Source organism: Botryllus schlosseri, chromosome 9 (genome assembly GCF_051294905.1).
Source record: "Botryllus schlosseri isolate E-star chromosome 9, Bs_hap1, whole genome shotgun sequence".
NCBI lineage: Eukaryota > Metazoa > Chordata > Ascidiacea > Stolidobranchia > Styelidae > Botryllus > Botryllus schlosseri.
In genome coordinates, this window is record NC_137244.1 from 20,568,913 (window position 1) to 20,592,585 (window position 23,673).

A 23,673-nucleotide genomic window follows, 5' to 3' on the forward strand; every position below is an offset into this window, starting at 1 on the left:
GACCATGTTTGGCTCCACCAACGTACGTCATCATGGGTCCTCGCATTTAAGAATAACATCAAGATGAACCAACGATCTCGTATAACTGACGAAAGTCTCAAATTTTTTATGAAGCTCAATCTCAACAATTATCAAGCAGACTACTATGCCTCCAGGAATACCATGCAAATCCAAAAAACTCATGAACTGTGAAAAGCATGTAAAAAGTAGATTCATACTTTTACTGTTGTCTACGTCTGTTGGAAATGTAAATGTTAATTGTCTTAAGCTTCGAAAAATATCATATGCCTGTCAGTGTAATACAATTAAAAATATATAGAACTTGCGAAAGATCTACGTAACTCAAGTATCGCATACTCATTACTCAAAGAAGGCAACCAGCATGACTGGTATGAGTTTCTACAGACAAAATACGGCGCGAACAACGAATCCCATGTAGTGATTTCGAATTTGCGCTACCATGACGTCACGTTTTTTCAATTGTGACGTAGTAGTTGATTGACATGTATGGCTCTTTATAAGATAAATTAGAAAATATAGGGTCAATATGGCTCTTCGGATGAAAAAGGTTCCCGACCACTGCTATAGCCCTATTATACGGCCAAGTATCGCTTAATTGCTCTGTCAGAATTTAACGAAGTGTGTTTAAAAGTCGCCCTGGTCTTGACATATACCTTGCCCGAAACGAGTAGTTAGCTGCTTAAAGCAGTTCTTTTATAACACTGGTACCATTGTGAGGCACGCCCAAATTAGATTATGAACTCTCTATTGCGACACCATCGAAAAAATACGTTCCACACTTCTCAATGAATTTAAAATTTGATATTTCTTCGTCTAATTTATGGAAAAGCGTCCAACTTCATGCATTTTGGAGCTGACATATAAAAGTGATATATCTTTGGTGGAACGGCAGGAAACTTGCCACGTACCGGCATCGGTCCGTAGACCGTCGGTTGAGAACCACTGACGTAATCTCTAAACGCAGAATCACAGAGAGCAAGAGCGCTTTTAACCCCTAGTCACCTACGCGATTCGCCAACAAAATTTCAACCAATATTTTCACGTTGGTCGGCCATCCTTGTCAACTGCAGCAAAGGTATGCAACCTGCAGATTACAGAGAAAAATTGTGCAGCCCCCAAAGACGACATGGTCTCTAATTTTGATTGGTTTGATAAGCTGGAGCTCAGCTCTAGTGGGCTGTAAGAGAAGGGTCAATATAAAAGTAAAATCACTAATATAAAAGTATTTTGACATTTCACTTTAATGTTTTGGCAGAAGTTATTCTATTTGCGTTCAGGTATTGACAATCGTTGTATGTTGTCCAATACCAAATTTTATTGACATGTCTTGCAATTACCGATAGTATTCCTAATGGTGGGCCGTGAAATTACTAGAAACCCTGTTACACGTGCGGTTCGATGTCGTGGTTTATATCTGACTTGCTTGGTAAAGGCGATGCACACCATTGATCGATAGAATTGAAATTTCAAGTCATCAGTTATATTCTTGAAATTTGATTCTAATTGATTCATTTGCCTGCTCTGGCTTGTCCCAGACAGGGGAAAACTCCAGGATACATAAATCAATCCCCATACTTCCCGATTCAGGTTCTCAAATTTTTAGGAACAAATTTATCAGTAATTTTATGTAGCGGACAGGAGACTAAGATGAGACACTTTTCTGATATTTTAACGACATAGAAAGAGTAATGCCCTCTGAGCATCCATTTTGGTACCGATGGAATTTCTGTGATCTGTACTATTTATATGTATGTTTTGAGTTGTATTGAACTACATACTCTTGGATTTCTAGGACCTGAAACATCGTTGGTCAAACGTCTAAACTTACCCTAGAGACATGCTGTGTCCAAGAAGAGACACCCCAGCCATTCTTTTTCGTTACAGTACCTGTTTATCTCAAATAGATCTATCAACTAGTAACATCATAAATGAAATATATTAACCATCAAATGATTAACTTTCAGAATGAACTTGCTCATCATTTGTAACTTTAAAAGTCATCAAAAGTAGATTGTCCACGGGAGCCACCAGCAATGGGAGTTGCCAATATTTGACCTATCAGACTGTCACATCTGGTAAACTCAGATAACTATATTAATATTCTTGCAGTCAACAGTTTGAATTTCAAGCATATCGAGGCATTCAATGTAAAATTCTCCCTATACTCATGTCTCAACTTATCCCCAAGAATTCGTCTCATCTTACCTCCACCTCAACTTTCCTGTCTATGACTTTTCAAAAGTGAGTGCATGACTACACCGCTAATATTGTAACCTACAGGCTCAATTAATGTCATTTTATGATATGGAGTATTATGGTTGGTATGCCCTTACAAACATGAATCAGCATGACTTACTCAAACTATAAAAACACCATTTTTGGTATATTTCTGTTCAACCTCAAACCAGTCTGCCTCAGTCAAAAGGTAGAACTATGGAATGGCAAAGTGGGAACATGGATGGATCATTCTGTAAATCAAGAAATTGTTCTATGAAAAAAAGCTATGTATCATCTTACCCTGTGTCTCATCTTTGCCTTTGTCTTTGCCATCTCCTCAGGTGTTCAAATTCGACTCGAGGTAAACCATGATTCAAGTAGGCTTAAAGTTGCGCATTGCAGTGTTTGATCCACTTTTGGCTGGTTGGTCTATAATTAACTACTTTTCTATTTCGTATGTGATTTGTGATATAATGACCGAATTGCTTCTTAGAGCTCATGAAAAGGCGGCAACCTCCTTTAATGTGGCAAGGGGAAGTAATGGAAAGCATTGAGGTTCACAAAGACAATGAAAGCCTACCGGAATTTGAATTGGAAATTTCGCCTTACAACTGTGCTCACGATCTTCCCCTTGTAAAAGTACGTTTTTCATGTATATTGCAATTTTTTTTCGATATTTTGATCGTGACCACGTCATGAAAACTCCATAGAGCAAACTGATAAATCGCAGACGTAGTCAGGTAGCAATAATTGATGTTGCCAAAGTGGAAGTAGAAATTGACTCAAAGTAAACGTAACGAGCTTCAAGCAACGTCATATCAGTCCATTACGAGTACAGCTAGAGAGCAAAAGGCTTAGAAAGTACACGAAGAAGTAGTTTGAAAAGTATATTGCAGGGATACTCAGCTATTTTCAGCAAAGGTCTAGATACAAAAGTTTGAATCTTATGAAATAATTTACAGTCATGTAAATGTTATACGGTATAGCTATACAACTTCCAGTACAGCAAAAGCAATAAGCGAAATTTCAAATTATCTGTAATAATGGATTTGGAGCTGTTAAAAAACTAGTAAATACTTCAGACAGATAAGATCCGGGTCCAACATTGAAAACGTCCGAATTAGGACCGCGGTCCGCCAGTGAGTGTCCCTGGTATATTGGTACGAGGTGTCTAGTTTTAGATTTGCATGCTGTATTTTCGTGACTACTGCAGAATGACTGGCGGTGACACAAATAGGTGGAATTTGAAAGATTCAACAGCTGCAATGCAGTAATAACATCACTCGATTCTTAGCCATAAGAATGATGCGAATGCATCGTCATCTTCGTGACAAAACATGAACGTAAAAAGGAAGTAATTCAGACGCTAAAGTTGAAATGCTCCAAAACTTTTGACGCTCGAGTAAATACTGAAAGCAAACTAATATGATTGAGAGAAGTACTTTGTTGCTGACCTCCGTAGGTATATGGTTAGTGCAAGTTCACGCTTCATGTAATACGCTAGAGGCAAGATTTTAAGCATTGGGATCAGTATTAGTTTTTGATAATTTCATTGTTTCAAAACACCTCAAGACCGTGATACAATGAAAAGATAGGAAGGAGATGAAACAACATGGAGTAGTCTTTGAAGTCAGACACTCACCTGGGCCTTGGCGATGTAAATAAGAGGCATGCACTATTGCACATAAACGGATGAAAAGAAATAAGGGATAACATAAAACGACTAGCGATGAAAATGAATGACGCATGTGTCGATAAGTATGGTTGATATATGAGATCGATGTCCGGTAATCTTGAGGGTTGACTGGTAGCACAGTATCATTACTATAATATACTATAATAACTATAATATATGTTATACAAATCTGATGGTATCGAGAGGCAAATGGTAAGTTGAGTAGTGTAAATTTTATCAGCAAATAATGAAATAATCATTATTACAGACATGATGCCATGTTGGCTGCTCATCCCGCTATTTCATGCCATTCAAGAAAAATATAAATAAATATTTTTCGATACTGGTGCATGCAATTTCATACGTATTGCGTGATACTAAAACTGGTACGGTAACATTCCAGGTTGTGAATACTCCTGTTTCGATTGAGTCTGACACGGATTTCACCTCGGCTACTGCGTCTAACTGGCCTGCTAACACGATGGTGAATGTTACACGTACCGAAAGTACGAACATACCAATGGCGGGAACTTTTGATTTGAGTTATCAGGACGATGATATCGGTCCGATTACCTTATCAGGTGAGGCATTTTGAATCTGTCAACTTGACGTGTATAAATTCACAACCATGGCTGCAAGATACCGTGTTATCTGTTTTTTCATAATTCGAATTTCTACCCAGTATTTTAGTTTGATATACTTCACACTATGTTCATTGTTCATGTCTGTTTCCATGAATCGAGACTCCATGAATGTAATTTTAGCATGCTATTCTGGGGAAGTATTGATTAATTTACCTACTTCTTAGCTTAATACTTATGTTTTAGCCAACTTTCATACCTGGCCACACCAGAAAAGGTCTAATGCAGTGGTTCCCAACCATTTTTTCTCATGGACCCCTTTGACCCATATTTTATCCAAAATCCCCCCCAAGAAAAAGTTGCCCGGTGACTAAAAAAGCTGCTTTTCAACTCATACACATTTGTTGACTGGGTAATATATGCCCAAACTCTGTCGAATGCGTGCCGCATCACCCTTTGGTAGCGTACCATGGGCTACTTCCGTGTCAATTATTTAACATTACAGGTGTATAGTGTATACTGTAATTTTGAAAATAACTAAATCAAAAGAAAATAGGTCTTTAGTTTCCGTTGTAGCAACATTGCGCTAAATTTGGCCTATTTTGTACCGGCCGGGTAGTTGCTGACTAAAAATAAATCATCAAGTCCGCTTGCGATGGCCTTGAGTTGAATCGAGGAATTTCAAATGTTTTGTCACGTTAGCTCAGATGTTGGTTTGAAAACGGTAAACATTTTCACCAGTGGCCTTGTGCTGAATTCGGCATAACTCTGACCTGCTTAGTAGCAATTTGGTTAAGAAGCTGTCGCGGGCCCAGCGAAATCGTCTCGCGAGCCTTACTTTTTCAGGGGGTGGAATTTTTATGGGAAAAAAATATTTTAAGAAGCATATAAAGATACATCTAGCTAAAAATCCGCCGAAAGAAACATACAATTGTAAAGTTGTTTCATACTTTCCGATTGTTGATATACAATGTTCTTTCCAATTCTCTACTTGTTGCTGACGATTACCCCTGATGAGTGTCAACCAAAATATTTGGGTTCATTTCAATATGAGTATACCATTCAATTGTATATTGAAGTTCTGTACATCCAAGAAGCTCTTTACAGTTGACCATAAAAAAATTTCACGATTTATCCAAGATATCCCCGCCGATATCACGGAAGAAGATTTGGAGAGTTTACTCGAAACCGTGGAGGGGTTCGGTGTGATTGACGTACACGGCTCTGGCGACAGATGCTACAGAAGAAGGCTTTACGTAACATGGATGTCGAATGGAGGGAATAAAAGGCCTCTCGAGGTATTCTGTTACCATTTGTACTCATTTTTCTCCAGAGGTGATCAAAGAATTCACCATTGGCACTCAAGTAGAGTAGGAGTAACGTAGTTAATTCTACTGAAGCCCAAGTAAGTAAAGTAGCGATTTCCAAGTATGTAAAAAGTAAGTATTGTAGGTCTAGTTTTAAATCGGTAGAAGTAGAATTGAGAGTAGTTTAAAATCATAACCCCTTGCGTAAGAGGTGCGAGTAAGAAAAACCTACTACAGTAGCTTACTCCCAATAAAGTGGAAGTACCTTTTCTAATCTCTTTATATGGATTCTTCCTGGTACATTCCCTGCATGATAATGGCTCGTCTGTAATGCAAATGGAGGCGATTTAGGAAGTGTGGGATGTAGTTATGGCCATTTTTCTGTTCTATTTGTATAGGCCTACATATCAAGCGTACTAAAATATTAGTAACTGGTGTCATGTGGGCATTTGGCATTCATTTCGTCATTTGTTCAGTTTCCGTCATTATTTCCATGCGTGACTTCGTAAATTCCACCTGTCAAATCTACGAGGCTTATTCCTAAACCACCGATCCATACCACAAACCGATTTACGATTCCTGTGTCTGTTTAGGTCAATGTAAGCAACGTTTTCGGAGAGGAAGACTTGGACTTTGATTTGGACATGCTGCGAGAAGGCGGTGTAATGCACGGACCGCTACCTGGACAGATGACAACATTGGCTTTCGACACACCTCAGGTTTTGAGAATTTTCTACCGGCAATCTGTCACTCTTGGTTTTGCGTTTAAGTTTGCAAATCTACGTCATACCGTCACAGTGTACAGCTACCCTATTTCAGACGAAAGACTACTATCAGACATTCCTAAATATATAGTTAACCTACAACGTTTCTGATTGAAAATCTGAATACAATATCATACGTTATATGTGATGATGCCAGAGATGAAAAACTAACTAGTTTTTTATTGCATACAATGCAATGTATACCATGGGTCTATCTATTTTCTTTATCCGCAAGACCCGCAATGTACCATGCGATGTAATGAATAACGAATATAATTTACATCGCTGTTGAAACAAGACACAACAGTGAATGGTCAATCAATCTATCAAGCACGTTATGGCCTATTGGTATATCTGAATATATCTAAGATAGTATATATTGGTAGGCGTAGACGCGAGTTTGGTGGATTGACTTTATCAAGTTGGTTTTACTCCTTACTATCTTCTTTCTTGTGGTGTTTCGAATCAATGAAAAGAGTAATAGTAAGCGGATATGAATGAATTGAATATCTAAGATTATTGTCAGGTATAACAGAGGCATTTGAGAGAGACATTCAAACTAGCAATCTGTAACCATCTGCACCTCTTGTGGGATTGATGCAATGATTTTCAGCTATGATATGGTTCTATCATGGTTCCCCCGATCATCTAAATGTACGGTGACCGACTTCTCAAAAAGTTCCCCCTTTTGTAATGGACACAGTGGCCTTCTCGATGCCCCTTGCGTTTCCCGGGGCCAGCCGCCACTATTGAGACGAAGTCGGGCATCACAAAACTTTCTAGAGTGGAATTTTCTTTGTCAATACTGTGAAAAGTAATATTCCTATGCCATTTAGGTCGAGGTATTTATCAACGGCATACGCTCGTCGTGTAGTGGAGATTGTTCTTATGATTATTCCGAAGCAAACACTCCTACCGTGACAAGCCTCTCTCCGAGTAGCGGTAACATCTTTGTTATGCGGTACTTCAATAAAGTCGAATGATTGACGGAAATTGTCAAAAAACAATCTAGGTGACGCTGGCACCCAAACACTGATGATCTCTGGAACCATGTTCAACGGTTCTTCCTATCCTCGGGTATACATTGGCGATGTGGAATGCACTGTTACGCAGGCGGTATGTATTTGTGATCTTACTGCTACTGATCATTCATGCTTCATTCTGATGCAAAAAGTATATTCTATCTCCTCACAAAATCTGAGCCTTATAATTTGCAAAATCACGTCTTACCCTTGATGGAATTTTAACTTAAACTACTTTGAGGTACGCATGCACAATCCTGCGTTATTTTGCATTTTCTTTCATCTCTCAGTTGATGGTCATAAGGCGATAATACACAAAACGATTTTGAATACTGAATTACCCTGTTATCACTAATTACTTGTTTTCAATATGTATCGATCGCTCATATATTCATGTATATTGTTATATACGTCCCTCGATTGGACATCATTTCATTAAATAATTGCAGATGTCAAGTCCGTGGGCCCGTTCTGAAACAAAGCTGTTTGACCCTATGTATTCGGCTTGCTCTTTAGGAAGGCTGATTGTCCCTATGGTGCACAGACTGCATTGTCACATGTTGAGGCTTCTATTGGGATTTTTTCTTTTATATTGAATTTCGTACAGACCTCTACCTTCCTTTCTTGCGATTGCGGCGCTTTGGAATACGGCGAGCATGATGCATATGTGTATGTTGACGGGAAAGGACTTGCGCGTCATGACGGCGGACCGGTTACCTTTCAGCAAGATATGGTGGTGGAGAGTGTAACACCTCGAACAGGGTACACGGCGGGTAAGAATAGTTTTATGTCTGAAATTGTGGAGTAGTGAGTAGCTAAGTGAAGATTTGCCTCACTGCGCATGCGCAATTTGTGCAGGAACTTCAACTTCTTTTGTTACACTGTGGCAATTCCACAATGCAATTGCACAATGTTCTTTCAATCACAAATTTTTTTACTAACTAAATTCTTGGAATTGCTTTGCTTCATCCATATGGCAGTGGGATTGGAATTTGAAATGCATTGTATAATTTAATCCTAGGGAATTAAACAAATCACACAATTTATCGATGTCAAGTACCTCCAATATTGTGTTTATTATAATTGTTTTTATATTAAGCAATGGATGTACACTTATGTAATCACTTGAACATATATGGTCCGGAAGCTTCTCTGCTTTTATTGTAGCCAAATGGAGTAGACTGAATTTAAGGTATTAAAAACAAACCTGACATCAATATATATCTGCTTAGTTCTCGATACATTTAAGTCAGAAAGATGTGCAAGTCGCTATGAATGCAGAATTGATTCATCTAATGGCTTACCTTTATCGTACTTGACTGTTACAGGTGGTCTCAGAATGTCTATAAATGGACGTGGTCTCGGAGATTTTATTACAGTGACAATCGGAGCAAACCATTGTCTAGTTGTGAATTCAACCTCGGAATGGATCGAATGTATAGTTCCAATGACGACAACTACTGGAGCATCCTTAATTTCGCTTACGGCCGACAGCACCATTACAAATGCTGGAAATTTTGACTACAGCGACGTTGGAGCAGTAGTTATTCAATCGGTACTGCCAGAGCAAGTGTATGGAGCGGGTGGGTAGTCTCTCCTTTTTGACCGGCAGATCCATCAAACTTGTAACATTGATTGTTTTGTTGAAAACGATTTTGTGTAAATCTACTATTATCGAAAGTATTATTTACAGTACTTTGTCCTTTTCAGACCTTTCATTTTGTACGTCCACAAGCCATTTGAGAATGTTTCTTGCACTTACACTTGTGTTTTATCTGTTACCATTACGATGACAACTCCATGTCTACATGTTATCGACCAGTGCAGTGCTGCGGTGCCTGTTCTGCAGTGATATCTAATGTGATTTATGTGATATTTGATGTCCCCGTGTCTATGTGCTTCTTCTTCCATGTTCATCATACTACCTTGGTAGCCACTTTTCTAATTTCTAGCATACGTACTCAAATGACCACATCATATTTCTCGCAGGTGGTGGTAACTTGACAATCACTGTCTCGTCTGGCGACGGTAATTCCATTGATCGTGTGTTTTTGGGCGAAGAAGAGTGTGACGTACTATCGATGACCAGCTCAGAAATAGTGGTGGCTTTGCCTTTTCTGCCATCGGGCTCATACGAGCTGACTTTGTTAGATGAGGAGAAAGGGAATGCGGATACCTAGTGAGTGATGAATAATTATTATAGGTGAACAAATAGCAACTATTACCCATTGCTTGGTGCTTATTTGTGTATCTGCATTGATAGTTCCACAAAATAATTTTTGTCACTGGGTCACGTTTTCTGTAAGAATTACTTGACTCGAGTCACTGCCATAAAATGACTTGAATCGGACTCGGCATATGCAAAATGTAAATTTTCGAGTCAATTTGCAAGTTATCAAATATTCTACTTCGCAAACACACGTGATCATCATTTACTGGATTGCAGTTGTGTTTGCATTTTCGATATCGTTAGTTTAATCCGCAGCAATATCACAGTTACTACTGCTTCGCCATGACCTGAACTGCCGCCATGATGGCCTTGACTGCCATTATAATATCATTACAACCATTCGTAAATATATTCCGTCAGGTGTATTAAAATTCAAGAGAGTCTTCCATCGACAATTTCCACATAATTTGGTAACCAAATGCTACACGCTCGAACGTTAGTTCCCCTATACACAAATAAGAGATCGGTGTTACCTTTATAGCCTTCATGCAGGTTTTCAGTCAGTTAATGCTGCTTACTCTGAATTCTAGTCCAATGCTGTATTGAATGGAGCATACCATGTGGGCAGCATTCGCATCAATTTACACAAGTAATAGCAGTGACCAGTGATTCATACAATTTTAAAAATGACATGGGCATTGACTAGTTCAGCGTGCTCAGGCCTATATACAATTATACATATGCTTTTGCCCATTGAAATAAATGTAGTCTTGTTTCACAGTAAGAACTATTTTCGATGCCCCCCCCCCCAATATAACTTTGAAGACTACCTCTGAATCAATTTACTATTAGTTACCGCCGAGCGCCGACTACCACATGTCTTGCTTATATTCCGCAGTACTTTCTCAATTCCCATGATACAATATACATTCATGGTGAGTGGGATACATCCGACTCAAGTGTCACTGTTCGGAGGAGCCTTGATGACCCTTAGTGGAGAAGGTAACCTATTTAGTACATCTCTTTTGTGATTCTATAACGTCAACAGTATATTGAACTATCTCATTTTGTTTTTTCCGTAAGCTTCTTCCAATCAATAATTATAATTGGTGAAAGTTTGCCTTTAAAAGTAATTCTAGAGCTTCTTAGAGGTACTGAAAGCCAATACCGGCATACTATTGAATGGTATATTTATATTTAAATGAAGCCGAATATTTTCGGCTGACAGTAGGGAGGGGAAATTGTCAGCTACTAGAGAGCATAGTCAGCAACTACTAGAGAATTGGATGGAACATTGTATATCAACAATCGCATCATAAAATATGACATCACCTACATGAAACTGAATAATCGGGACGAAGAGAGGCTCTCTTGTTGATGAACTTACGTATATAATTTATGATGTATATAATGCCGGTATAAGCTGCACTTTTGTATCAATACTATAGCAAGCATGGAAGTTACCCCTGACGAGTGTCAGCCAATAATATTTGGGTTCATTCAAGTGTGAATATATTATTCAATTGAATATTGAGAGTAATTCTCTTGATTCCTAATTAGTTTTTGATCCAATATATGTTTTGGACTAATTTACAGTAGTCTGAAACATGGTCACTTTTAAGTGATATGTGCGACTTTCTGGCAGTTACAAATCATACCTTGGGCCAAACCTGCAGGCCAGATTAGACGCGATTCTGACCTGTCCCTGAAAAGTTACTTAAATAGCCGGTTTAATATCCAAGTGATTACTGGTGCTGTAAGATTTCACGAACGTACTAAATTTCCTTTCGCAATCCGAAATCTGTTCTAGTACCGTTATGGTAACATCTGAAACTCCAGATTCAATCATAATCCAACCCTTGAAACCCATACACGCACATTATATTGTTGGCTACATTGATACATACACCCTACATACTTCGCAGGTTTAACAGACGGTGATGAAGTTACATTCGTTGGTTCGACTGAAATACCATGCGAAGTCGAGACAGCATTTGTAAATGGTCTGACGTGTGTCATAGGTTCCAGTGCTGTAAATCACATTATCGAAAACACTGGCATACATCCGGGTAAGAAAAGATGGCATGATTACGAATGGACGATCGTAAGCTTGTGTTCGTGCAGATTACGGGTTTGGATATGCGTGGAACCCCTCTGTGGTACACATCACGCAAGGTGACACGGTAGTCTGGAGGTGGGAGCTTGTAGTTCAAAATAGCCTGGGGATTATGGTATATGAAGTCAACGAACCAGCTGGTACTGAGTATAATGGTGGATTTACGTCGACATCCAGGATGTTCAATGGTTCGTGGTGTTTGTCTTGTGGTAATTCACGATGATGATGACAGTAGAATTTTATGTTACTGAGGTAGACGCTTAACTGATTGACCATAATTTAAGTTCAGATAGGTCAATTTTGAATGTTTCCCCGGAATTTTTTGGATATGAGTTTTTTGCTTACGATCCCTAGCGCCAATGACTATCGGCACAATATTTATTTTTGAGTCACAAATGTTTAAAGTCAAGTCTATTTGAGTGGAAGTTCAGTTGATTGACAAACTTCGATGATTGGTTAGGGTTATTGTTTTGGCTTGGCGGCATGGGTTAGACTTGATTGATTCAAGTAGAACGGGCTAATGTGTCGCTCAAAACTATATTTTTTCTGCAACTCAAATGATGGAAACGGAAATTTTATATGTGTTGGACAAAAATTCACACATCCGTCAATCGAGTGATTTTGTTAATCAACCTATTAAAACCGCAAACAAAATTATAGCTTTGTCACTCGAATGAGTTGTTGGTCAGTTGAACTGTCTTTGAGTTGATTTACGACCGTCATGAAGTAATGATTTGCTTGTATTGATTCCAGGTATCTTCAAGCATACCTTCAACAGCGTCGGAAGCTATTATTTTGCGACGGGCAATATTGACAATGAGGCGTTCGGGTCTCTGAATCTCTTCGGAACTATCCACGTCCACCCATTTTCCAATGTTCCTGTCGGGTAATTAGTTTTGTAATCCAATTCATATTCAATTTGATAGGAAATTACAAATCGGTGGAGCGTGAAATTTGATCTCCTTGACCTGAGATATTTAGTAAATGTGACGTTATCATGGATATCTTCATGGCGTACCTCAATTTCGGGTTTTTCATTCACAGATTACGCGTCATCAATAATGATGTGGAGGCAGATATTGATATTTCATCTCCCGGTAAGTGACAGGACGCAGGTGGTGTTTGGAATTGAGTTATTTCATTGTTGTGAGTTTGTGACAACACAATGATGTCACAATTAGCGCCGAGAAAAATCGAGTTTTGACAATTACCAAGCTCGGAGTCGTATCTAGCACCATTCGTGATGTTGTGGGAGGGCCAGTAACCTTTTGCTTGGCGGCCCGGTTTCAAAATGATATATTCTCCAACTTTTCTTCAGAAACACAACATTGAAAATTTATTGCAGCTCATACACTGTTAGGTGACTAAATGGTGCCCAGTAAGGCGGTAACGCACTTGTTTCCATAGAGATAAGCATGAATTTTGACAATTTATATCAGTGATCTTGACTCCGATAATACTTGACTTTAACATAAACTTGTAAAAGCAGATGAACTTCCACGGACCAGTAACAAACCACAGGTTGCCAATCACTGATCTATAGTAAGAAGGAACTGCCAAGCTCAAATCTGTACCTTTCACACAATCATAAGGAAAAATCAGACCAGTTACCCGTACCAAAATTTTTCGTCAATTATAACTATGATTATAGTTCTCCGTCACACACTGTCGCTACACATAATGGTAATTTCTATGAACAATTAAACGTGCGCTGCGTGCTGTTCAAAAATAACGTTTTTTCTTAAAATTTTACCGGCTACTTGATAAAATTGTTAGGTTGCCTAAAAAAAAACAACGCTGCACACCAATTTTTGGTCAGTTCCAACCTATAGACACAATGCTATATAAGAAATAAGTTTTGTATGTATTCACTAAAAATATATTTAAAATTTTTGCAAATTTTACTGGCAACCCTATGGAGTTGATATGTCGTCTGAAAAATGATTCACAATAAATTTGGCTCAATTGCAACCTGTTGATGTTGAAAATTTTGTATTTCAAACTTAGTATTTACGGTGGGTAGATATAATGAATAATTAAAGAATTCGCCACGGTGAATACTATATTTTTCAAATGCAAATCCATCATTTTTTCAGACAACCTAACAATTTCATGGGGTAGCCAGTATTATTTGAACACATTTTATGTTTATTTTATGACGTCATAATTGGTTGTATGCAATGTAGCTAGATGCATGTTTTTGAAATTCTTCATTTGCCGACGATTGCCCTTGATGAGTTTCAGTTCGAAAAGCTTCGGGTTTTGATATATTTCTGCTATGAATATATTATTAAAATGTATATTAAAGTTCTGTACCCCAAAGAGTCTCTTTAATCTCAATTTGGTAGCACTCGCTGTCGCTGTTGTACTACTCCCGTCCTTGTGATCGAAATATATTTCTACTGCGGTGTCCTTCAACAGCGGAACCGCTATTGGTCGCCCGCTCCATATCCTGCACTCCTCTGAATTCCGGCATACCTGGATGCAGTGACCGGAAGAGAAGAGAAGCCGCTCCGACAAGGCAGAAGAGAAATGTGGCAATCCCAGTGGACGACCAGGATAAGGCCGAATTTGTCAGACTACACAATGAAGCAAGGGCAGAGGTCGTGCCTCCCGCTACTAATATGATGATGGTGCGATGGGACGATCAGTTGGCGACATCGGCTGAAAACCACGTATTGTAAGATTGCCTTTTGATGTGGGTGACTTTCGCGTTATTCGATTGAACATTCAGGCCGATTCGAACGTGGTAAATACCAGTACCAAGTAATACCTACTTGAAGTACTTCTTGAAGTGTTTATGATTTTAGATTGCTGCCACTTCTACTTGAAACCGTTTTCGGCCCCAAAGATACTTATTTTACTTTCTTGGAAATCGCTGTCACTACTTGTACCCGACCAAAAATTCACAACATTACTTCTACGTTTGCTATTTCGGTTCATACCCATCTTTCCTCTGTACCGAGATCTTTCGGTGCTAGAAACGGATATAAATCTTGATAATCGAATGGATGTAATGAACGATGCTGATATTACAATTCTAATGCAAATTCCGTTCTGTATTTCCGCTTTTCAACACTCATTTGATTATTACTTGTACCGTATCTATGTGGGCCGTTAGGCCACGATGGATGTTTGAAGAAATAAGAACATCCATAACGAACAAAACAATTATGTCGAAGCATTGAAATGATAAATGACTCGAAATCGTGTCATTTCGATGACGTTTGTTCCGATATTTTTCAGATTATGTACAGATCAACACAGCAGTGTTAGAACCCATCCTGATTTTTCTTACGTCGGGGAAAATTTGGCGACATTCTCATCCAATTGGCCACGCAACACTCTCGTGCGGGATGCAGTTAATTTATGGGTCAATGAGGTAAACTGACTAATTTGCAGAGGGAATTCTGATTCAAAGCACTGACTAGGCATGGGCATAGGCTAATTTTCTGTAGATATGCGGGTTCGCCGACGTCACAAAGTTGTGACGTCATGATGTGGCATAGTTGATGAATGAGCTATATAAATGCCAAATATCTACTGCGTTTAATATAACCAATTACTCAAACACACGATACTATCAGCTGAGAAAAAAAAGGGGTTGAATAAAATGCTTTAAAATATTTTCCAATTTATCGAGTCGCATCCATTTATTGAGGTCAGGGGCATGCGTATAATGCCTATCATACATGGATAAGTGAAGTTTCTTGTGTTGATGAACTTGCGTATATAATTTATGATGTATATAGTTCCGGTATACGCCGCACTTTCGCACGAATACTATAAGAACTCGAAGACAAACAAAGATGCTACTTCATTTGCACATCAGCTACTGGCGAGATGCGACGTGCCAATATACCGCGCTCATATCAAATTACAAACAAGCGCTCCATTTGCCGTACAAATGAACACACATGTCAGCAGGATATATTCTAGAGAAAGAGAGAGAGATAATTTACCTGGTTCCACCAAAAAAAAAAAGAATTCAATGTTATAATTCAATGTAAAACCAGGCTGTAGCGAAGTGATCGGTAGATCATCAAGTCAACTACAGCCTGAATGGACGCTTATGAAACTCAGTGCATAAAAATAACACATCCCTAAATTAAGCCATTCATTATGTAACAAAACAGAGGTAAATGAAATATACCTTCGTCCGGTTCTTAAGCGCATGGGGATTAGAGTACTGGTTCTCGAGTAGGGGTATTCAGTGAGATGAGTCGAGTGGTGTGGCTGCAGATGATGTTTTCCACTCTAGGAAACAAGCTCAATTCCAACCACTAGAAGCGAAGTTATTGCAGTAGAAAAATTTGGATTTGAATAAAGTAGTATTTACGGTGACTAACTCTTTTATTATTTATTATAAAATCATAGAATTATAAATTTTTCTACTGCAATAACTTTGCTTTTAGTGGTTGTAATTGAGCCAAATTTGGTGTGCATCATCTCTACCGACAGCCTAACAATTTTATGGGGTCGGCAGAAAAATTTTGAAATTATATTTTTTTTGTTTTTTAATGATAAATTCAAAACTTTCTACTGCACGAATCTCGCTTCTACTGGTTGGGATGGATCCAAAGTTGGTGAGCAGCGTTTTTTTCAACCAACCTAACAATTTTATCATGTAGCCAGTGAAATCTGACAGAAATTTTTTTTTGAACACCCCTTGGTATGTATATCATGAGGCGGTGCATATGCCGCAAAAACATCAAGGACAAAAATAAACTACGTCCTTTCCTTTCCAATAAAGTTTGTCGAGCACAATGAGCTTTCCTTCATTCATTCATCATTCATTGGTTTATTAGCAATTTTATCAGTTCAATACACCACAAAAATCCGATACAATGAAAGATAGGAAGGTGTCGAAGATGACTTGGAGTAGTCTATAAAATCGGACACCCACCTTGGCCTACCTGTTATTGGAGAAGTTGAGAAAGCATTCAAATCGATTACGAAGGCGCATTTTACTTTTCAGATACACGATTACAACTACACTGCCGGGATCTGTTCATCGTCAGTTGTGTGCGGGGAGTGTACCGACGTATGCGGACACTACACACAGGTCGTTTGGCACAATAGTTACGCCATAGGCTGCGGTATAGCCGATTGCGGAGGTGACATCCAGCTCGGTTGCCAGTATGGAGAAGGCGGGAATTATCAGTAAGCTTTGACTTTGTCCAAGGTACAGGGGATGCAGTGTGTTCTTTGCAGGGGTCAATATCCTTACCAACAAGGCACTCCATGCAGTAACTGTCCTGCTGATTTTACCGAGTGCGATAATAATATATGCGCGGAAGCAGGAGGTGTAACTTCACCTTCTACCCCGGAGCCATATGTCACAACGGATGCAGTCGATGCATACGAGACAACGTCGCCATCGGAAACAACGGCGACACCGGAATCAACAACGCCACCAGAAACAACCCCCTCTGGAGAAACCACTGGTAGTTTGCTTTGAGAATCTTTTGAACTTGATGCCATTTGGCAGCAAGGAAGTGATGGTCCTTTAGTGAGAGCACTAGAACTATCGACCTTTATAAACCCACAACTAACATGAAACATAATTAACTAGATTGAGTTCTGAGGCAACTTAACAATGATAATACGGATTTCTAAATTGTAAATGAGCAAAGATATATTGGAGATGGAATCGGCATTTCAAAAGGATGGGGTTTCAAGTTTGAAAGTTTTAATCCTCAAAAATCCACTCCCTGGCCATGCCACTGTTAGCAGTGATGACTCTTGTGTTTTCTAATTTTTCGGTGACTAAACTTATTTCAAATGCGCAACTAGAACTAGATCTACTAAAAACAATAGTTGGTTGACCATCAACTATCTAGAGGGGTAATTTGTACAAGTCTTGGTGAAGTCGATTGAACAAATGCCACTGCCTCTGTTGCTATGACTTTCCTATGTTCCTAAACGGACTCGGGCATTTATTATAAACATATATCTGGCATTTAGAGTGACTATGGCATTACTAAGGCAAACACCTTTCATGGAGCTATAATACACAAGTTAGATGTGTATTTTCCGTGGCAGTCCTTGGTTAAACGCGTGATTTTGCCTGATATTATTTTTGTAATGCAATCCGGCTATTGCTACACAATCTCACAAAACAATAACATAAAAGTGAACTAACCTTTTTCGAAATCCATTTCAGTTATTGAGCTTTCTACCTGCTTCACTCCGATCGTTACCAGCATATCCCCCCAATTTGGAACCGTAAACGATACCATACAAATCGAAGGTACTGTGGTTGTTTTTTTGCCGTGCAGTCTGTTATAGCCACGATTCACAGTTATAGCGTCTGACTTCATCCAACGAGTAGTTGCGATGTATTGCATGATTATAGCAGTAGTCACCGCTGGTGAAAAGAAATACTGGGTTTGTATTTGAATTAGGCTGTTCCTGAATTTTAGTGTTATTTTTTAAATCGGAAAATCAGTAATATTCATGCATGAAACCAGAATTGCATATTTTTTTATGTTGTCAAATCACCATTAGAGTATTGTGGGTGATGCTTTCTTTAGGTTTGGATTTTTGACTTGGAAAATATCAAAATTTGAAATATCAGCAATGTCCTCTTTTGAAGGTGACAGATATTTATGGAATACGGTGGAGTTTTGACAAAGTCAAAAGGTTCCAATTCCTTTTTTGACTCAATTTAAGTCGAGTTATTTCAATTCGTCAACGACTGAATGCCAAGCACATTTTGTTGCCCAAAAATGATTTGTGTCAATTTTCAGGTTTCGTAAGGTTTCAGACAGATTTAGTCTGAAAATTCTGTAACATCGTCGTTTATATCACCTTACATTTAATTACTGATACATATATTTATGGGCTGTCAAAATATTGGATGTCACATTGATGTTATCAAGGTACTGGATTCGGAGACGACTCATGCCGAGTCACGGTTAGCATGGAAGGAGAAATTGACTGTGTGGTGACTTTTGCAAACGAAACTCTCATCCTATGCGAACCGTCACCAAACGCAGACTCCAGGATCCTGACATCGTTGGAGGTAGTTTAAGACCAGCCTTGATCAATCTATGTTTGTGTGACTGTGATTTGTATTGCATTCTTTTTTAAGTCAACACGCATGATGTCTTATACCTCTGCACTAGGTCGAGGTTGAAATTCTTGGATATGGATACGCTTTTATCGACATCGAAGAAGACAGTCTGAGACGATTCGCTCTCGTTCCGTCGTGGGATTCAATCCTTCCTAGTTCAGGGTCTATCGAAGGAGGAAACACCGTCTCTATAAATGGTATGTCACTACTTTTAGTCGTAGAAAAGGCTGAATCATATTGTGGGGACATGGATTAATCCCGTGTGACTGCAGCTTCAAGAACTTTTACACCCTAATCCTCACACCGAAATACTTTTCTCTTCTAAAACAGAGTTAGTATAATGCTTAGCTCCAATAACCCTACCACTGGCAACAGGACTTTGGAATTGATTCCCTATGTGAGCCGTGAACCTATGCTGTTAAATTCAGGTACTGGCTTCGTGATGGGCGATGTTGTTGTGGTCTTTGGCGGAGCAGAATGTGTGGTTACCCATCACAGCTATTTCTATATAGAATGTGTGACCTCAAAGGGGACTGAAGGAGTGCAAACGGTCAAGTAAGATAGAAACCAGCCCTGTGGACTTTTCTATTTTAATTTGTCTGGTGTGTAGACGGCAAAATAGTGACCTTATATCGATTAATATATCAAGCTGAATTTTATCCAAATCAGATTCATAGTGTTATATGCGATGTACATTAGGGCTGTTCAAATAAACTTTTTTTCAAATTTTACTAGTTACTTGTTGAGATTGTTAGGTTGCTTAGAAATCGCTGGGTATCAAATTTGGGTCAATTCCAACCTGTAGAAGAATTGTTTTGCAGAGTTTTGGCTTTCCGAAGTTATTTTTTATCAGCCCTAATGTACATCCACCAACGCACTTTTCATTTGGGTATGACATCTTCCCAGCTATTATCGAAATTTTCACAGTGTGCTTGTTGGCGAAAATCTTGCCGAATGCGACGCTTGCGAATATGAATACGCCGATGATATGACTCCTGACGTAACAACGATTGATCCGGTCGTGATCACGGCGGAGAACACTCAGGTTCATTTTACCGGCTCGAAATTTCTTCCATCTGCACATATCTCTGCCGGTGAGACAGATTAAAATGCTATATGTGATACTGGCAAATGCAGATAACATGCCTGTATGCTAATTTCTTCTACCATTTGGGATTTCAGGGGGCTACGAATGTCAAGTAGATTCGGAATCCGATACCAGTGTGAATTGCACTTTTCCTTCATTGCCGGCTGGCGATCATGAGATTGTGTTTCATGTACACGGAAAGGGATACGCACGTCTGTCAACGCTTACGATAACCGGGTGGGTGTTGGATCATCAAACATTCGTACATATTCATGCCTTATCGTCAACATGGCTGCCGGTGATGTGCAACCGGGGTTCTGTGTACTAAATCGAGGGCGTGCAATCTTTTTGACAAGCAAGCCACTTATGAATATGGCTGCACATTGGGGGCCTTCAAAAATGACTTTTTTTCTCAAATTGTACTGTCTACTTGATAAAATTGTTAGGTTACCTAATTTGAGCCTACACACCAAATTTGGTTCAATTCCAGCCAGTAGCCGCATTGCTACAGGAGAACAAAGTTTCTATTTATAATATAAAAATAAATTAACAAAAATTTCAAAATTTTCTGTTCACCCCATGAAAGTGTTAGGTTGCCTAGATAGAAACGATGTTCACCAAATCTGGCTCAATTCCAACCAGTGGAGGCGGAGTTATTGCCATCGAAAAATTTGGATTTGAAGAAAATAGTATTTACGGTGGGCACACCTATAATAAATAATTAAAGAATGTTCAGCGTAAATACTATCTTATTGATGATCCAATTTATCCGACAGCAATAACTCCACTTCCACTGGTTGGAATTGAACCAAATCTGGTGAACATCGTTTCCATGGACAACCTAACACTTTCATGGGGTGAACAGAAAACTTTGAAATTTTTGTTGAATTATTTTTATATAATAAATAGAAACTTTGTTCTCCTGTAGCAATGCGGCTACTGGCTGGAATTGAACAAAATTTGGTGTGTAGGCTTAAATAGTTAACACCACAAGATTGCGATAATATGAGTACATAGAAAGGAGTCGAAAAGACCTGAAATAGCCTTACAATCACACAACCACCTTGGCTCAGAATATGTAAATAACAGGCCCGTACGCAGAATGACAAGTAACTGAAGATCTGATAAAAATGAAAAGTGATGAAAATTTCAAGTGGCATGCTGGTTTAACAATGGCAATTAGCGATAACAGATTATAGGTAACAGGATATAAATTACGTAAGATTATAGGTTATTATGAAGTACGTGCTTGTGTTGCCAATAAGCATATTCATAAGCATATTTGATTAAAAAAAAACAGCATTCATGACTGTTTCTTTGTTGCACAATATTAACTAACAACTCAAACCGAGGTATGATGTCTTTTCCCCAACTCAGTTCATCATGGATCGATGTGTGTGATTGAATCTTTCTGCCGATATTTGATTTCACACGAACAAGAAAAAACGTCATTTCGCAAAAACACATTGTTGGTATTTGAATAATCATGGAAAGGTTTGGTACATTTAGAAGCTGCACCTGGAGATCAATTAAATCATCAATTTTTCCGTGGTAGGCCCTTAGTGTTGTAAATTTGTGATGCTCCCGCACATACCTTTTCATACTGGTAAACTCCATGTATAGTATGGCGCATCCCGGCACTGTCTCAAAGAGTCACGTCTAGGGCAAGATTTTGTTGCGGTCAAATCCGTGGAAACTTGCACTTATTTTTCACAAAAGTTGCAGTAAAAATATTTCCAGGTAAAAGATAGTTTCATGAAAAATCGAAAAAGTTGCAAAAAGTTGTATGAAAAAAAGGAGAAAAGTTGCAATGTAAGATTCCTCCAAGCAGCTTATAACAGCATACTACATGACTTCAGAGTATTTAGGTAGCTACCGGAAGCCGTAAAAAAAGTTGCAAAAACTTGCCCTAGTCATGTCTTATCAAGATGAATCTTTCTTGGTGCATCGACATATATTCGGAAAAATCTCATCGGAAATCACCATTAGGCTCACTAGCATCTTCCGTATATTCACATTGTGTAAAAATTCTCTTCTGGTCTACATCTCAGCAGCTGACCACCAAATTTTGTTCATTACAGATTGTTAACAGTGGACGGTTTGAATCCATCTGTTGGAAGCACGGCTGGCGGACTGAGCGTAGACGTGACCGGGTATGGATTTAATACTGAAGACTTGAGCGTCACAGTTGATTCGATGGAAGCTGAAATTGTGGACGGTTCCGTTTCGAACACACAGGTTTCTATTATGTTTTCCTTTAAGAATTAGAGACAGGGTAGAATTCAGTTTGAATCAATGCAATGAATGCAGGGATTGTCGCTAACAAAGTATTTCTATTTTTTTGAAGTACTAGAATAGATTTTGCCTCCTTGCGCTACTTACTCAAGTGGGGATGATTTTAGGCTACTTTTTACTTCTACTTGACAGTTTTCTGTTTTTTGAGCAAAACTAGGTGTGCAATATTTTTGCTTATTCGAAAATCGCTACATCTGCTTCAGTAGAAATTTATGAGATCGCTACGTTGACCACCTCTGGTTATCTTAGTTGAAAAACTGGAAAATTTTCAGCCTAGCCAGATTATACTAAGATTAGAATTACAGCTACACATATTTTCTAAATTAGGTTAAAATTAAAATTACTGAACTCACAAAAAATCTCCAAGTTTACTTGCTATGGCCTTGAGTCGAATTGATGAATTTAGTACGTTTTTCACGTTAGCTCATATGTTGGCTTAAAAAGTAAACATTTTCTCCAGCGGCCTTGTGCTGAATTCGGCATGACTTTTCCCCACATTGTAGCAATCTGGTTGAAAAGCTGTCACAGGCCCAACGAAATCGTGTGGCGAGCCTCACTTTATCAGGGGATGGAATATCTACGGAAGGCATTTAAACATACAGTTAAAAATCCATAAAAATCATAAACTATAAAAATCTAAAAACCTTGTGAACCCAGTGTATCTTCCGATACAACCCTAAAGCGAGATTCCCCCCTAAAATGTTCAAAATTCCCCCGGTTGGGAACCACTGGCTTTGACTGTCTCGGAATGCTTATTTTTATGTCAATCTTACTCATACAATTGCAAAGATTTACACGATCCTCTTAAACACATGCAGGTTGGCATGAGGCTGTAAAGATTTTCAAGTGTAATAATTGTTTCCATCAGCTCACGTTCATTACGCCGCCGGGTGCCGCTGGGACACAGACCGTAATGGTATCGTCGTCGAATGGTCAATTTGCAGTCTCGTTGTTTGACTACTCAAGCGATATCACTCCCACCGTCACTGCTCTTAGTATTTCTGAAGGTATGTGGAGGATCGTTCATTCTTTCTGTAATATAGTTAGTAATTTTATAAATTCAAAACACGATAATGTTGCAAGATGGGGCAAAGATAGAAAGGTGTCGAAAGGTCTTGAAGTAGTATTAATTGGACACCAACCTTGGCCCTGGAAATGTAAATATGGAGCATGCACACTGAATGAGACGTAAAAGAAGATAAAATAATAGGACAAGCGACTGTTGCCCAGTTGTGACATACCTGATGTGTTTTCATGTAATGCGTGCTGAACGTACGGTAGTTTGATGAGAATGACCGCGTGTGCTGCACTTGTGCGCTTTTGATTCCGAGGTGAAGAAG

General features: G+C 38.8%; 2 protein-coding genes across 2 annotated transcripts in view; one reads left to right on the forward strand and one right to left on the reverse strand.

Moving 5' to 3' along the window:
• Nucleotides 1-23,673, reverse strand: part of LOC145445955 (E3 ubiquitin-protein ligase rnf168-like) — a 306,333-nt gene that overhangs the window by 177,077 nt on the left and 105,583 nt on the right. The window lies entirely within an intron of this gene.
• LOC145446721 (fibrocystin-L-like) overlaps nucleotides 1-23,673 on the forward strand; it is a 93,251-nt gene that overhangs the window by 30,289 nt on the left and 39,289 nt on the right. Inside the window, exons 19-45 of the mRNA XM_080325073.1 lie at nucleotides 2,580-2,599; nucleotides 2,732-2,877; nucleotides 4,317-4,494; nucleotides 5,635-5,792; nucleotides 6,395-6,520; nucleotides 7,402-7,507; nucleotides 7,578-7,681; nucleotides 8,195-8,360; nucleotides 8,916-9,170; nucleotides 9,577-9,766; nucleotides 10,656-10,759; nucleotides 11,683-11,826; nucleotides 11,882-12,061; nucleotides 12,627-12,759; nucleotides 12,918-12,970; nucleotides 14,295-14,553; nucleotides 15,120-15,255; nucleotides 16,852-17,036; nucleotides 17,088-17,320; nucleotides 18,040-18,126; nucleotides 18,758-18,900; nucleotides 19,004-19,148; nucleotides 19,380-19,506; nucleotides 19,879-20,045; nucleotides 20,134-20,275; nucleotides 22,120-22,276; nucleotides 23,202-23,340. Of these exons, the coding sequence (XP_080181199.1) occupies nucleotides 2,580-2,599; nucleotides 2,732-2,877; nucleotides 4,317-4,494; nucleotides 5,635-5,792; nucleotides 6,395-6,520; nucleotides 7,402-7,507; nucleotides 7,578-7,681; nucleotides 8,195-8,360; nucleotides 8,916-9,170; nucleotides 9,577-9,766; nucleotides 10,656-10,759; nucleotides 11,683-11,826; nucleotides 11,882-12,061; nucleotides 12,627-12,759; nucleotides 12,918-12,970; nucleotides 14,295-14,553; nucleotides 15,120-15,255; nucleotides 16,852-17,036; nucleotides 17,088-17,320; nucleotides 18,040-18,126; nucleotides 18,758-18,900; nucleotides 19,004-19,148; nucleotides 19,380-19,506; nucleotides 19,879-20,045; nucleotides 20,134-20,275; nucleotides 22,120-22,276; nucleotides 23,202-23,340 (3,983 nt within the window). The remainder of the gene's footprint in view (nucleotides 1-2,579; nucleotides 2,600-2,731; nucleotides 2,878-4,316; nucleotides 4,495-5,634; nucleotides 5,793-6,394; nucleotides 6,521-7,401; nucleotides 7,508-7,577; nucleotides 7,682-8,194; nucleotides 8,361-8,915; nucleotides 9,171-9,576; nucleotides 9,767-10,655; nucleotides 10,760-11,682; nucleotides 11,827-11,881; nucleotides 12,062-12,626; nucleotides 12,760-12,917; nucleotides 12,971-14,294; nucleotides 14,554-15,119; nucleotides 15,256-16,851; nucleotides 17,037-17,087; nucleotides 17,321-18,039; nucleotides 18,127-18,757; nucleotides 18,901-19,003; nucleotides 19,149-19,379; nucleotides 19,507-19,878; nucleotides 20,046-20,133; nucleotides 20,276-22,119; nucleotides 22,277-23,201; nucleotides 23,341-23,673) is intronic.